General features: G+C 44.5%; 1 protein-coding gene across 1 annotated transcript; it reads left to right on the top strand.

Moving 5' to 3' along the window:
- Window positions 1-194: 194 nt before the first annotated feature.
- Window positions 195-14,371, top strand: LOC147246910 (uncharacterized). Its single transcript, XM_086181965.1, has 2 exons — window positions 195-491; window positions 14,183-14,371. The coding sequence occupies exons 1-2, from the start codon at window positions 318-320 to the stop codon at window positions 14,369-14,371; spliced, it is 363 nt and encodes a 120-aa protein (XP_086038091.1). The 5' UTR covers window positions 195-317.
- Window positions 14,372-15,212: the final 841 nt, after the last annotated feature.

Genomic DNA, 15,212 nt, shown 5'->3' with positions numbered 1-15,212 from the left:
GTTCACACCAAACGCGACGCGGTGTGAACGCACCTTTACAGGTGCGTTAATGTGCTTAAAAATAGAGAATGAATGAAAGGTGCGTTCAGAGTGGAGTGCAGTACAACAGTCAGGCCAGCAGGTGGGGCTTTCGTTGGTGCTGTCTACCTATTTGCGGTATCTGTGCTCTGCCAGCAGAGGTCGTGCTTCACCACCAATCTTAGGGTGTCTTAATGGTGCCGCCGTGTTTAGGTTGTAGGAGTAGGACGTAGCGGTAGGTCGTAGCAGGAGGACGTAGGTTGCCACTTGGAAATTCGGACGCAGCCCCGGTAAGAAAGATGGCGCTCACCCGTGTGGAGAAGGTCCCTGGCGTCCCTGGCATCACGATCAAGTCCGCGGCTAGCTGGCTGTTCCCGCCCTCAACGACCAGGATTACCGTCATTCTCGAGGACTTCGCCCGGGCCTTCACCTCCTGCTGGGAGTCATCCAACGGAACCGGACCGGTACCGGAGGTAACTCTGACAGCGTCGAAGGTGTTTGGGTTTCTTTCTGTAAATGTTCCGTTCATGTCTGGAGTCAGAGGGACGACTCGGGCGGGAAACTGATCATCAACTCAGATTGAGTCTTGGCTCAGGAAGATCCGTTATTAGTGTAAAAAGAGGAGAGGTCTCCCTCTGGCTTCAACTTGGAATGTTTCTGGTACTCAGATGGTGTTCTGAGCTAGCTGATAGTTGGTGTTCTACGCTAGCTGGTTCTGGTGTTCTAAACTTGTTGGTGTGCTGAGCTAGCTGGTGTTCTATGCTAGCATGTGTTGGTGTTCAAAGATTGCTGGTTCTGGTCTTCTGTGCTTGTATGTGTTGGTGTTCTAAGCTAGCTGGTTCTTGTGTTCTAAACTAGCTGGTTCTTGTGTTCTAAGCTAGCTGGTGTTGTTCTAAACTAGCACGTGTTGGTGTTCTAAGCTAGCTGGCTCTTGTGTTCTAAACTAGCTGGTTCTTGTGTTCTAAGCTAGCATGTGTTGGTGTTCTAAGCTTGCTGGTTCTGGTGTTCTAAGCTAGCTGGTTCTTGTGTTCTAAGCTAGCATGTGTTGGTGTTCTAAGCTAGCTGGTTCTTGTGTTCTAAGCTAGCATGTGTTGGTGTTCTAAGCTAGCTGGTTCTTGTGTTCTAAGCTAGCGTGTGTTGGTGTTCTAAGCTAGCTGGTTCTTGTGTTCTAAGCTAGCATGTGTTGGTGTTCTAAGCTAGCTGGTTCTGGTGTTCTGAGCTAGCTGGTTCTTGTGTTCTAAGCTAGCATGTGTTGGTGTTCTAAGCTAGCTGGTTCTGGTGTTCTGAGCTAGCTGGTGTTCATGTGGTTTTGCTGGTAGTGGGATGACACAGACGTCTGTCCCTGACTTTACTGTGTATGACCTGAGTCTGTTGTGCATGTTACTTGTTTTCACGGCCCTTGGCGTGTTGGTTGGGTTCACCGGTACCTGGGTTATTGGATGATGGTTGATGACGGTTGTTTGAGTCCATGTTAGATGTTTGACTAACTAACAGAAACATTCCAAGATTCTGTCAGGCTCAGACCTGACGGGCACCCCGGCGACAGCCGACCTGTCACACACTTCCTTCCCTGGTGTTGATATCAACAAGTGCAAATGAACAGCAATACTAAGTCAGCGATGGTGGCAGCAGCAGCTGTGGGATGGTGGTGATGCTCATGTTGTCAGCTGCTAACAGAAAATTTGATGACGTGAAACGTGAGAGTTTGTCAGCTGTTCTGTGGTGTGGCGCTGCTCAGAGTTCATTGCTATGCAGGATTAAGCTCACTGATTTGATTTGAGAATGTACATAAATGCTTGTGACTCAACTCTTGTGGGGACAACTTTACCTCAAAGCTTTAACTAAATCCAATAACTATTTTAAACTCATGAATCTAAATCTTTTAAGTGTAAAATGCAGCTGCTGTGAGTTGAACACAACAGGGGAGAAACAGCTCAGTGAGTTTCAGGGAGGCTGGGAAACAGCTGAGGTTTTTCTTCTACTTCTACTTAAACAATTAAAAACTGGAAATTGTGCCCAGAGAATCCAAACACACCAACTCAAATATGTCTCATCAGTGAATATTGAAGCATTATAGAAGGCACACTGCATCCTTTCAGATAAGTCGGACTTTAACCACACGAGAGCAGAGCCAGAGATGCCAAATTGGCTTTTGAGACCATCTAAAAGAGTGATGATGATGTCATTTACCACCTTGGTGAGTTGGTTTCAGTAGAGTGGCTGACAGCAGGCTGAAGAGCCCCCAAAATCATATTAACTTAATGGTGTGAAAGCTGCCGGGACACAACTAGAAAGAATGGAAGGTTTCTGGCTGGTCTGTGTCTAAGAGACCCTGCGGTGAGGGTTAAACATGGCAGTCTTGAAGCTGCTGGGAGCAACAACGGTTTCATCAGAAATGTTCTCTAAACTGGTCAGAGTCCAGACAGGCTGGGAATCCATAAGTAACTGGAGACTCAAATTTATTGCTGGAAAATTGTAAGAATTCATCAACAGTAAACTCATGCATAACTTAGTCTCAGTACATGAACTCTTAAAGTTTAGACTTTTTACATTTACGTTGCAGTATCTCTTCTGAAAATGATTGTCAGTGTGTGTGTGTGTGTGTGTGTGTGTGTGTGTGTGTGTTTTAAACTGGTACCACCACACCAGAGTTCACCCACATGGCATCAGAGCAAATATGGCGGGTCAGTGAGCAGGTTAGCGGCATTAGCTTTACATGAATGTTTTACTCTTCATCTTTTCTTTGTATTTTTTTTCCTTTTTCTTTTTTTTTTTAAATCACGCAAGTGTTCCAGCCATCCTCACACCTCAATGCTTGATGAACACGCCTCAGGTTTCCTCAGATGAACTGGAGTCCGTTTTGGTTGTAGGTCGAAAAATTCCTGTCGGCACAGTCGACTTCCTGTGTGTAACAGAGCGCTGCTGTTAAACATGTGACTTACATGTGTGACCTGCAGTCCCCAAAATAAATGTCATCACACACACACACACACACTGTTGCGTGAGCTCCAGCAAAGCTGTTCTGAATTCCGTGAATCTACTAATTCTGTGGTAGAGGAAGTGGACCTTCAGCGCTTCTCTCAAGGACTTGATAATTAATAACTTGTAGCATGAACCTTCATCAGAGGGACAGGTTTTAGACGGCGTCAGATGTTTGTGTGTCTAAACGTCTCACAGAAGTCTGACGCGTTCCCTCTTTCAGGTCCAGTTTGTGGTTCATTATGCGGTTCCAGTGAGCCTTATCACGGCAGGTGCACTTCCCAAATTAAGCGTAACTTTTACTCAGACTTCCTTCCAGGCAGGATGGCAGATTTATGCAAATCCATTTGATTACTTTCAGGTCATGATATGTTCTTACAGCAAAGAGTTTGAGCGGTTTCTAACTTCTTATGTCGTAACCGTTGAGTAACATCAGAGCAGAGGGAGAACTACGGTGACCCAGACGTCCACAAACACAACAAGTATAAGACAGATCAAGAGATGGGAAATCTCCAGACAACATCCCTGGCTTTCAGAGCATCAACTTATTTTTGTAAATTTGAGGTTTTTTTTTTTTTTCACATAAAAAGCAAAGTCTGCATCAAAGTCCTTTTGTGGGAGCTGCTGATACATGGCCTCAAACATCCTCAGAGCCATGCCTCTTTGTTGAGCTGTTATTTTAGATTTTTGGAACTTGTTGGAACAACATGGAAACAGAACCCAGCTACACAGAATGTCCCCGGTCACATCACTGGAAAAGGACTCATTCATTTTGCATGAGCAGCAGCCAATGACAAACATCACAAGTTCGCCACTGACCGATCACATGACTGGGATGGTCATCTGGTCGCTGGGCCTCATTCACGTTTATCAGGGCTGGCAAAAAGACTAAGGTGAAGAATATCAGATAATAATGGGACTGAGAGTGAAGAGACGGACATAGAAATAGAGGCTCAAGCAAGAAAGAAATGACCTGGAAGAGCAGAAAAAAATGAGAAGTGGCCAGATAGGAGGATTGAAAAAGAAATAAGTGAGTTGTGGAGGACGAAGGAGTGAGAACTGAGTAATTTGAAGAAGGAAAACAGAGGGGAGGAAGAGGAGGGGAGATGACATGATGATAAAGTGGATCGGGGATAAGAGAAAGAAAACAAAAGGAGGAAATAAAAATGGGCTGGATTAGACAGTGAGGAGGACACACACACACACACACACACACACACACAGGGAGACACAGAGAAATTAAGTGAAGGTGTTTCCACCCTGAGGAGCCCATTTTATCTTCTACAGAACATCGATTCACACACAACAGGCAACGAGGTGTGTGTGTGTGTGTGTGTGTGTGTGTGTGTGTGTGTGTGTGTGTGTGTGTGTGTCCATTAGCCAAAGAGAGATATGCACTATCCTATAAATGTCCTAGCTAATTTTTCCATGTTTAATACTTTTGGAATCATCAGGTTTTGGTGGCGATGTCAGGTGGAGCCGCATGCATGTAGATGATTTCATTAATCATATGAAATAAACAAAACTTCACTAATGGCACAACAAGGTGGGAGAACGTGAGTGCAGGGAAGAAACTGATTGGATGAGACAGTTGAGAGGTCTGTGGGTAATGATGAGTTAACAAGTGACAGGAGAGAAGTGGTGACATCATAAAACAGGAAGCGACAACAAACTAAAGAAAACAAAAATGAAGAAATTGCACAGATGCACGAGGAAGAAACCATCAACAAGATGAATATCAAAACTCAGTGGAAACGCCCCCAAACTCAAAATCAACAGTCCAGGCAGGACTAGGACAGTAACAGAGGTGGCGAGAAATCAAAATGGCCGAACGTACGGCAGAGCAAAGATCATCACCGTGTAAAGACGATGTCTGCACTCAGATGTGAGGCCAGTTCTGAGCTCGCTGGGTAACTGAGGGCCGACCAGTGGCGCTCTGGTGGATTTCAGCTCCAGTGGGTGAGAGCTGTTCAGCTGCTGCTCTGCTCTCTCATGCTGCTTGATGAGCGTGGGATGATTTGGTAGTTTGGCACAGAAATATTGAGGTGATTCTACCTGCAGCGTTTCTCTGTTGACAGTAACAGAAATCAAGTGTTTGAAGGAGCAGGAGAAACGTTCATTGCTTTCCTGCACAGCACGGGATGGGAAATCTGTCTTCATGAAGACCTGATCACCGACCACATGACAGGTGACCCCTGCACTCGCCGCCACCTTATGTACCGTGCGTGGGTGTGTGTGACATGATGTTCCTCAGCCGAGGGCACCGTCAGACATGGTAAATGTTCTGTGGTCTTTACTGTGTCACCCCAGAGCCGACGGCCAAAGGCTTATTTTTGTTACGCATCTGTATGTCTGGACACACGCAGATGTGTGGGAAGTCCAGGTTCGTGCTGATTCCTCCTGATTTAAACAATCAGCAACTGTTGAAAGTATGATAGTAACCAAACTAGTAGCCTCAGTAATAAACTGTGGCCTTTTACTTCTCTGCAGTTCTAATCTGAACAACATTCAGTGAAACTGATGCATGATACTTTCATTTCAAATGCAAACATTTTCCTTTTTCTGGGACTAAACCACAAACTACAGTCATACTCATGCATAGTTTCTCTCTTTCTTTCGCTCTCTCTCTATTTCTCTCTCTCTCTCACACACACACACACACACACACACACACCTGTGTAAGAGACAGACCTTAACACAAACTCAAATTTTCATACTCAGCTGCACACATTGTCCCAGAAAGGCATTCATTCACAGCCAATAATACGAGCTGTTAACAATAAAACGGCAGAGCAGGATGTATAGCACCTGAACAAATCCACAATCACAACTACACTCAAACCCGAATTTGCAGGCATTTTTGCAGTATCAGGCTTTCATCGATGAGCAGGCTCGGCTCGCGAGAACGGTAAATATCAGAGGAAATTACTTGTCCAGCCATGACAATCTGGCCATCTGTCTCCCTCAGAAGAAATGGAGTGAAAGAAATTCAATAATTGGATAGAAGATGAATGGAGAAATGAGAGGAAAAATCTGGAGAGAGCAGTGATATTTGCCAGTGAAACACAATTGAGGGCAGAGACGCCAAAACATCCAGGAGCCCAGGAAAACAAAGGGACTGCAGGAGAGGGCAGCAGGAGCAAGTGATTGATGCGTCAGAGCTCAAAGTCAAAGTGTGAAATACTGCTGGTTTTACACACCACTACGAGTGTGTGGCTTCAGTTACTGTTGTACAGTTAAAATGTTACCTCCTTTGAGATCATCCTCTCTCCTTTCAGAGGCCCAAGGCTGCCCTACAAAACCAACACAGAGTGAGGGATTATGTTTCCTACACACGGAATCCCATCAGGCGTGTTTATGGGCCGGTTCCAGCTTGTGGGCTGTGCTGGGTCACAGTCCCTTGCTCTGCATTTGCTCTGCTAAAAAGGAAACAGAGTAAAAACAGAAACAAGTTCATGTCAGATGCTTGTGTACTCAGTCTAATATGTTCAGCTGTTGGTTAAGAAGAAGCTGCTGGAGCCAGCGTTTCTCTCGCGCGTGTCTCTCTCACTCAGGAGGAAGGAGCATCAGTGATGCCATGACAACAGAGCAGCCCCTCCACACTTCTTCCCTTTCAGTCTCACCGTGTGGGGTCCCAGTTTTTCTGTCCCCTGAGCCTCTCAGTTCCTTCACCAAAATAGAGTCTGGACTTCCCTGGAGGTCCAGCGGAAAAACCCACTTTTATCTCTGTAGCCACTGAGGAGCAAATTAGAAGCAAAATGTGTTCTGTGGCGCCGAGCAGAATATTTCCAAACACAAGATCATCTCAGCGACATTCAGAAAGTGGTTAAATCATGTTTTAAGAAAATAAGCTGGTAAATTCAGCTTTGGTGTGCATGTTCATCGCCCCCTGGTCATAGAGGTACAACCAACATACACCATCTCAGTGCCACACACACCCCAGTGGACCCGGAGCTACAGCGTCTATTCTCTCCCACCTCAGCCTCACTGTGTCAGGAGCGTTTTTTCCAGTACAGTTTAGTTTTTATCAGCATCACAGTAAACTGTAACTTATAGACTCGGCGGATATGAAGCAGACTTGGACTGGTCGTGTGGCAGTTCTGACAACTTCTAGAGGGACCGGACCATCGAGTTGGCAATGGTGGTCCACTTGATACTGGACCAACCCATGTAGGGATTAAATTGTCCTTCAGAGTCCAGAAACCATCATTACTCCCCTGTTTCTTCAAGTGGACTGTTCCATGAAGGTCAAAGGTAAAGAAACCAGTGAGGTCAAGATCGAAAGAGGAAGAATAAAAAAGAGGGAGAAAGAAGCGTGAAACTGGTCAAATAGAAAAAGTAATCTGGAGTCTGATGTTGCAAAATGTTTGAAGGTGTAACATTTAGTGTTCAAAAATATCCTCAGCGTTGTTAACTGGTGCAGTGCTGACATTAACAGCCCTCTGGCACCCAATCAAGAGGAGGAAAGAGAACTTTGAACAGATAAGCAGCAGCAGCAGGCTCAGGCTCGTGGAGAGGAGGTGAGGGGTCGCCTGCTGCTGGGCACCGGCAACATGACGGACACCTCAGTGGCACTGCCAGTAAGACTGTACCTGCAGGCTGGCAAAGCTGCTGGCTGAGGAGAAGCAGCCATCATTGTCTCTTTTGTCCAGGACTGAGATGAACTGAGGACTAAGATGTCGACTGATCTGTCTCGTGGCATTTGAGAGCCAACTGACCAATTAACGGAAAATGCCTGGGCCAAATGCCGTTAACAGTAGGACGCTAATACGAAGTGTGAAATTAAAACAAGCCCAATCTGGACCACAGAAATGGGACCCAGTTACCTACTGACAAGGAAGTTGTGGCGGTGGGAGGGAGATGTGGGATGAGAACAGACAGATTTGATCAGAGGGGATGGGTTTCATCCAACTGCCGCTCGCTCTGCCAGGCTCGCTGTTCCTCCTGCCACACTGCAGTAATGCAGGATTTCATTGTAACTATGAACCTCAGTGTGATCACGGGCAACCACACTGGCGTCCGTGATAGTAGCATGTCATTCAAATTTGACCAATGAGAATATTTGTTTATAAATCCACAGATTTCATGGACAGCAGATAGTCGATTATTACCATTTAGACACTGAACCAACCTTGGATGAACAGGACGTAAGGTGGTGGTCGTTGTGTGTATGATACAGGCGTGGTTGCTGCAGTGCATGAGACTGGGTGGAGGCTGGAACTGTAGCTGTAGAGGAGAGTGTGAAATCCCCCAGACTGCTGCAGCTTCTGGGAAAATGCTGCGTGTCTGTGTCCTTTTTTTTTTCAAGTCAGCACAAAGGCCAAAGAGAAGCTCAGGGATGTTCAACAATAGTGGAAAGTGGCAGAACAAAAGGTGGTGGAGTCGCTACATACCCAGTGGAATTCTGTCCTTTACATGCTGCAGAGGCACTGTAGAGGCTCCCGACCACAGTACTCTGCCTGCTGGGGAAGACTGACTTGTGTTTACGTGGGAGAATTATCCTCCAGCTATTGAACCGCTGATGCACTGAGGCCATTTTAAGAAGTAACACGGGAAGTTTGGTGTGATAAACGATTCACAGGGTTGGCGCAGCCTGGAAGGTCAGGGCAGCTCCCTGGCCACTCAGCCTGCACAGCAAGGCCAGAGCCTGCAGACAGCCGGCAAATTTAAAGGAACCACCAACATGAGGAGCTGTCCTCGTTTTTTTACATTTGAAGGACTCACAGAGAGATGATTGGAGTTCCTGGATTTGTTTTTCCCTCCTGCATTACTTCTTTGTGGCTCCAGAATTCAACAGGAGCCAGCAACGGCTAACAAAACTGTCTTAAAATGTCAGTTTTTAAAGCTCTTGGGTTAACCATTCAGTGAAATGAATCCACTAACACTTCGATTTGAGATGAAAACAAACTATGAGCACCTCTTGTTTGGCCTTTGGTTAAGTTGGCACAGAGAGATAATCCTGTTTTGAGATCATTAACCACTTGATTTCTTTTTATTTTGTAAATGTCTCGCTTTATTTCTGTGATCAATGCCATTAATTGATTTTGTCACTTTTTCTCTATTAAAGAACCCTATCTTTCGCACAGACATCTTGCTGTCTAACTTGTGTTGTGCCACTTTTTACCCTCCATTTGGTATTCAGTGATGCTGAGAAACTTTGCGTAGGGTAGCTAAGCAGCCAGTATATTTGGAAAAAGCTTCCCTGAGCTGAGCAAAGTTAATGTTCCAAGTAATTCTGATTGGTTTCAAGACAGTAAATTCTGTGGAAGAAACTGTGCAGTGGTACAATAATTGGTCATTACTTTAACGGACAGGGACTTTCTGCCTGAGTGGTGTTTGGAGCAGATATTGAATGTGCTGGATGGTTCACTAGTGATCGATCCTCCCCTCTGTCTTCATTATTGGCTCCTGAACCTCTTTGATTTAGGTCAACTGACAGCACATTTCTTACTCATTCCCTAAGCTCTTAAAAAAAACCCAGTGTGTTTTAGAAGAAGCGTAGTGTAACCTTATGTAGAGCGACATTTACTCAAATGATAACTTGTGGTTTTAGACATATTGTGCTTGTATTGACAACTGCAGAGGTTTGGTAGGCATTTGTCCATGCAAATACAAAATGCCAATATTGCACATTGTCAGACTTTGCATTTTCTGTTAAATTGTAGTAAAGTGACTCGGCAGGACTGGAAGAAAAATGTTATCTGATAAAATAACATCTTCTGTTTTGAAAGCAAACAGCAAATGTTCAGTTAGTGCTGTTAATGCAGGCAAAGACTGCTTTAGAGACGTTATACGTCCAACATACAACCCATCACTAGCATTCATGGCAGCTAAGCTAACTGGCCATCAGTTTCATTCCCTTGGAAAAATACATGGAAGCCTGAGCCTCCATGTGAGCTCTCCTAGTTCACTTGTCTGCTGAAGAAGAAAAGAAATGCCACCTAATTAGAAGTCTGAGACCCTCACGAACGCCGCACCTGTAATGACCAGCGAGGCTCTGATAGATGGAGTGTGTCAGTCCTGCTCGTACCAGCCAACCCCAATTTTTCTACTCTCAAACCATCTCCCTCTCTTACACACATGCGCGGGCACACACACACACACACACACACACACACACACACACACACGGTTGTCCTTGATGATGAATGATGTGCTGCTACCACTCTCTCGCTCTGTCACTCATTAGTATCAACTCTCTCTTTGTGTCTTGTCGATTTCTTCCACAATATGATTGATGGATCTGAGCAGAGCAGCAGCGTGATAATCAATCTGCCCGCCAATAAAACCTGAAACAGCTCCTGGTAGAGTGTGTGTGTGTGTGTGTGTGTGTGTGTGTGTGTGTGTGTGTGTGTGTGTGTGTGTGTGTGTGTGTGTGTAATGGGTATTTGGAGAGAAACAGATTTAGTGTATTCATGTGTGAAAGCTGGAGGAGCTGGCTACATTTCTGAAGTCACACATCATGAACCGTTCAACTGCTCTTTCGCCTGATAAACTCTGCACGCTGCACTGCACAACTGCAAATTTAGTGCTCAAAATTTTAAAGTCACTTTTTGAATTTTATGCCCCTAATTTCATAAGGAGGTAAACAAAAGCAAGCATGTCGACAGCTGGTAGATTTTATCAACCGTCTCTTGCAGTCATAACCATATTTTAGTGTTTCCCAATTATTTTAAGTGTTATGAACATGATAAAATGTGAAAATGGAAACGGCAGTAGCCATAGCAGCACAGCTGACATTTAGCTGTTTTTGAGCTGCTAGGCATGAAGCGCCACTAGCATTAGGCTAAATATGCGTGGCTGGCTCTTTATGCACTCACAAGTCACACAGAAGTAACGCAGGAGAGAGAAAAAACATCTTCAGGAGCTCAAGAATCCGATTTGTGAGTACTTGAAAGGCAAAATACTCTTCGTCGCTTCGAGATGTTTTGCGCTTACGGGCCCTGATCTGCACAAGCAATCTCTTACCATTTGAGATGTAGGCTACCAATAGCTCCCTAGTTAATCCTCTTCATAGCTTTAAACATCCTCCTCATTTTAATGGCAATAAGCCTGTGGGTGGAGTTAGACCTGCTAGTGTTCACCAACATCCTGAAATATCCGTGTCGGGAGAGAACGAGCAACCTGCCGACCATCCAGCAGCCCGTCAGGGTTGTTGCTGCTGTAAAGTCCAGCTGGTTTGAGCTGATTGAAAGGTCTGGCTGGTCTTTGCCGTCTGATTTACTTCTTTGTAAGTGGACATCAAGTTGTGCTGGTGGACTTTCTGGAGGGAACTTGTGATTGTTAGCATAATAAGCACAAAAGACAGCTGAAGCTGATTGGTGGTGGACATAAAAAGAATGTTAACATTCAATCCAAATCAAAAAAGTAATTGTAGTGTAAATCAAAGTGCTTGGCTCACAGACTGACAGAGCCGTGCTGGTAGCATGTCCAAAAAACACTAAAATAGAACATGTCAGTGCAGAGAAGGTATAAATTTATATCTAGTATAGGGTTATCAGTTAGCATTAAAAAGGCTAGTATCGAGAGGATCAGGCTGAAATCCAGTTCCTACTGCAGAGCTTCATAATGGACAATTGAGGCGGTCTGGAGAGAGAAATGGGATGAAGTAACAGTAGACGGAGGTCAGAGGTTACCATGCAGGAATGAAACGCTTTGCAAAGTGTTTGAGGAAAGTGTGGTGTGTTATGTAAGTACATGTGTGAAGGACCTGAGGGGGCTTACAGAGGCCAGTCAAGTGTTTCATCTAAAAGGTACATTTTCCACCTGCATCCTACATGGAGTGTGTGTGTGTGTGTGTCTGTGTGTGTGTGTGTCTGTGTCTGTACAGTAATAATACATGTACGTCTTGTACAGCTGGTCCTTGGTGAAGCTGTCTGTAATTAACCTCTGACTCCCAGTCTCCCTCCTCGGTTTTGTTTTCTATTTTTCCATCATGCTGTTGCAGCTGCATGAATGCAAAACCATACAGAAAGTGGAAGAAAAAAACAAGAAATCCATTATAAAGTAGAAAAAAATGGTTCGTACAGTTCACATATTTAATGAATACACGTACTTTCATTTTCTTTGTTTTCGTCAAATCAGTAGCTAAACATCAGGGACTAGAACTCATATGAAAATAAAATGCAATCTTACTTTTAAGAATCTTCAACATTTGAGCTGTCACATTAACTAGAAAACACTCAGAACACCAACAAGTCTATGTGGAACCAGAACATGAACCTTATCATCAAAATCTTCCTTTCCAAACTCCAAATTTATCCGCCAGAACACTTTCCTTTTCGTTCAGTCGTCCTCCTGACAGAACTGATCTGGTCCTTCTTGGAGGAAACTTCAGCTGGAGCACCTACAGACATACCTGAGCTCATTTGTCACCTAAATTCTGGATATTTGCAGTCGTAAACAAGGGAGCCACTACATGATTGGAACATGCCCATCAGTTATCAGTGTTAATCCAGTCAAAGCCCCCTGATGAGAACGAGTGTTCTACATTCCTGTCTGCAATCACCAGAGTACTTGTACCTCACTGGAGTCTGCTTAATACAAACACTCATTTCTCTGTCAAATGTTGCTGAAGTGACAGAACACGAGATTTTAAGAAGAGTGACCCCTGACAGCTCCTACAGGACTTTCAAGTTCTAGGTTTTATGTCTCTCTTAGCTGCCGATGCAGTTTAACGCAAGAATTTGCATTCGCAAATTAAAATATCTGATTTCTTTGGATTTCCCTTAATGTTGACTTTTCAGCGTATTTGAATGTTGAACTCCGCCTTGTGAAAGTTTCTTGTGTGTTGGCGTGTATTGTCCATCTTTCTAAAGGTCAGAGGAAAAGGGATCAACAGACAATACGAGAGGAAGAATGAGAAGAGAAAGCGGTGATAACAAGCACAGCAGCCGTGTTGAGGAATAAGCAAAGTGAGTGAAAGAGCGAGTGAGCAGGCGAGAAGCATAGTGAGTCAAATTAAAGGGATTAGACAGCTCATTCTCCCTTAATTCCCTTATCACCTCCTCCCACAGTGGATTGGGTTGCCACGGCGATGTTTACATGACCTCGTATCCAGCTGAAGCCAAAACAGGCATGGCCCACATTATGCTAAATCCCATGTTTACCTGACATAATCCCTTGCAGACAAACACTGCAGCCTGCTGTACCTGGAAGTCTGGGTCGACAGCCTCGTGGGGTAGGAGGCCATTTACTGATGGAGAAACACGCCCTGACTCTGAGTCACAGGTGTTTTGTCTCCCTCAGGTCCTCGTGTTGAACACCGGTCACCACGGCAATCATGTGTCCAGTCAGACTGGCTGTAGCAACCGGCCCTGGATGGGGGATAGGCATGAGTAATCAATTACTGAAGGGGCTAATGAGGAAACGTGATATTTTATTTATTTTATGTGGCAGTGCAGGGATCTCACCTTCAAAATAAAAGCAGCAATGCTTTTCTGTTATTGTGGTTTGGTCAGTGTTTTGCTGGAAGTCGAGCGATTCTGCTGCCTGCTTTTCATGAGGCGCTACGCTAACATCACTTCATCTCTTGTCATCTGTGCTTGATATGATCAACTCTCTCCTTACCTGTTTTTATGTTTTATAGGTAAAATATCTGACAATTGATCTGATTTCAGTCACAGTGTTTCTTGTAGAACATCCCATCGATACACCGATTTACAGCTACAGAGAGCAACTCCGACTGAAGACACACCCTCATTATGTCTATATGCCTTTCAGAATCCGACCTGAATCCATTTCTCTTTTTTTTGCCTCTGCGATGAACTCTGAGGTTTTGTTTTTTAATTTATCTTTTTGGTATTTATGCAAAATTCTGTGTTTGAGAAGAGCAGGAAGCTGCTGCTTTCATCACCAAGCAGTGTGATTGAGGAACGTGTCACCAAAATGTGTGGAAAAACTTGCTCCAGGACTTCACGGTGCCTTTAAGATGTTTGCATGTGTACAACTCCTTCAGTAATGTGACCAGGATCAGAATGCTTGATGTCTTAATTAGATTATTGCTTTGATTATTAATTATAACCTGATTTAGGATCTGATAGCATGTTTGCTGAACATGGCAGTGTCTTCTTAAGTGAATTTCCTTCCACAAAGGTAGATGGACATCTTTGAGGCCCTAAGACTTTCAAATTATACATTCCCAGTCCTCATTTAGCTGTGTGCACATTTGCTGTTTGTTCACCAGGTCCAGAAGGAAGCGCTGAAGATACTGAAGGAGGAGGAGGACAAGATTTGTGAGAACATTACAACAGTGTCAACGGATGCAAGGGTGCGCCTAACTGGATTTATGTTCCAGCTTGGCTTGTACAGGACTCCCTCCATCCTGTTCAGACTTGTGTCAAGAGATCGCCCAGGTCTGGGGAAGGTCACCTAATATAAGTTTATGGTCCTGTGACAAGGTTCAAGAATTTGGGGGCTGGATTTACGATATTCTCTGAGATTTCAGACATCACGTGTTCTGTTCAGCTCTGGGTGCTTGGTTGCCGGTGAAGGGTCAGTGGTTACCAAGCCAAACTAGTGTCATGACAGGCAGAGAAGTTCTCTGCTGATCTGGATCCTTGGCAGCACTGCAAACGATTTCCACAAAGATTCTAGAAGATCGGATGTATCAAATTTAGAACATTTTTGAATGCTCCAGAAATTGGTGCCTGTGGGGAAACGTCTTGCAGGGATATAGATGGGTTTTATTCATGTGTCGTGAGATAAAGTAATTGACAGATTTTCATGCAGTTTTGTTGATGTAGGAGAAAGTCTTGCACAGGAGCCCACAAGAGAGGAGCCAGTGGGAGGACAGGAGTGAGGGATGGGGGAGGAATGGTTGAATTATGTGGGTTTTGGTGTATTTGCTCATTTGTGTTTTATATGTGCAGATAGCAACACAGAGGCAACCACGACTGTGAGTTTTGTCATCTTTTCTGTATGAATTCGTGTGGTTAAGACCCAGGCGCGGCTTACCATCAGATTCAATCAGCCCGACAACAGAAGAGCGGCACTTCTACTGGTGGAAAATACACTCAGTTTAGTATTAGACACACTTTTCCTTTTTTTTTTTTTTCATTTTATTTCATTTTTCGTTTTATTAGAGCAACTGATAGAATCCAAAGTCTGGTCACAGCCTATTTCCAAGACACACAGATACGCTTCACTGCACAAGATTGGCTACAAATGAGTTCATGACAGATTACCGGCTCCGGCCCGGCAAATCTTTCTGGGAA

Source organism: Aulostomus chinensis, chromosome 17, assembly GCF_037954235.1.
Source record: "Aulostomus chinensis isolate RoL2024-O1b breed Wild chromosome 17, RoL_Achi_v1.0, whole genome shotgun sequence".
NCBI classification, from domain to species: domain Eukaryota; kingdom Metazoa; phylum Chordata; class Actinopteri; order Syngnathiformes; family Aulostomidae; genus Aulostomus; species Aulostomus chinensis.
The sequence above is the reverse complement of the archived record's forward strand: the minus strand, read 5'-3'. Positions and strand labels throughout refer to the sequence as shown.

Coding starts and splice junctions, on each gene's coding strand:
- LOC147246910 (XM_086181965.1), top strand. CDS start 318: ATGGCGCTCACCCGTGTGGAGAAGGTCCCTGGCGTCCCTGGCATCACG. Junction 492..14,182: donor GAACCGGACCGGTACCGGAG/GTAACTCTGACA, acceptor TTTGTTCACCAG/GTCCAGAAGGAAGCGCTGAA.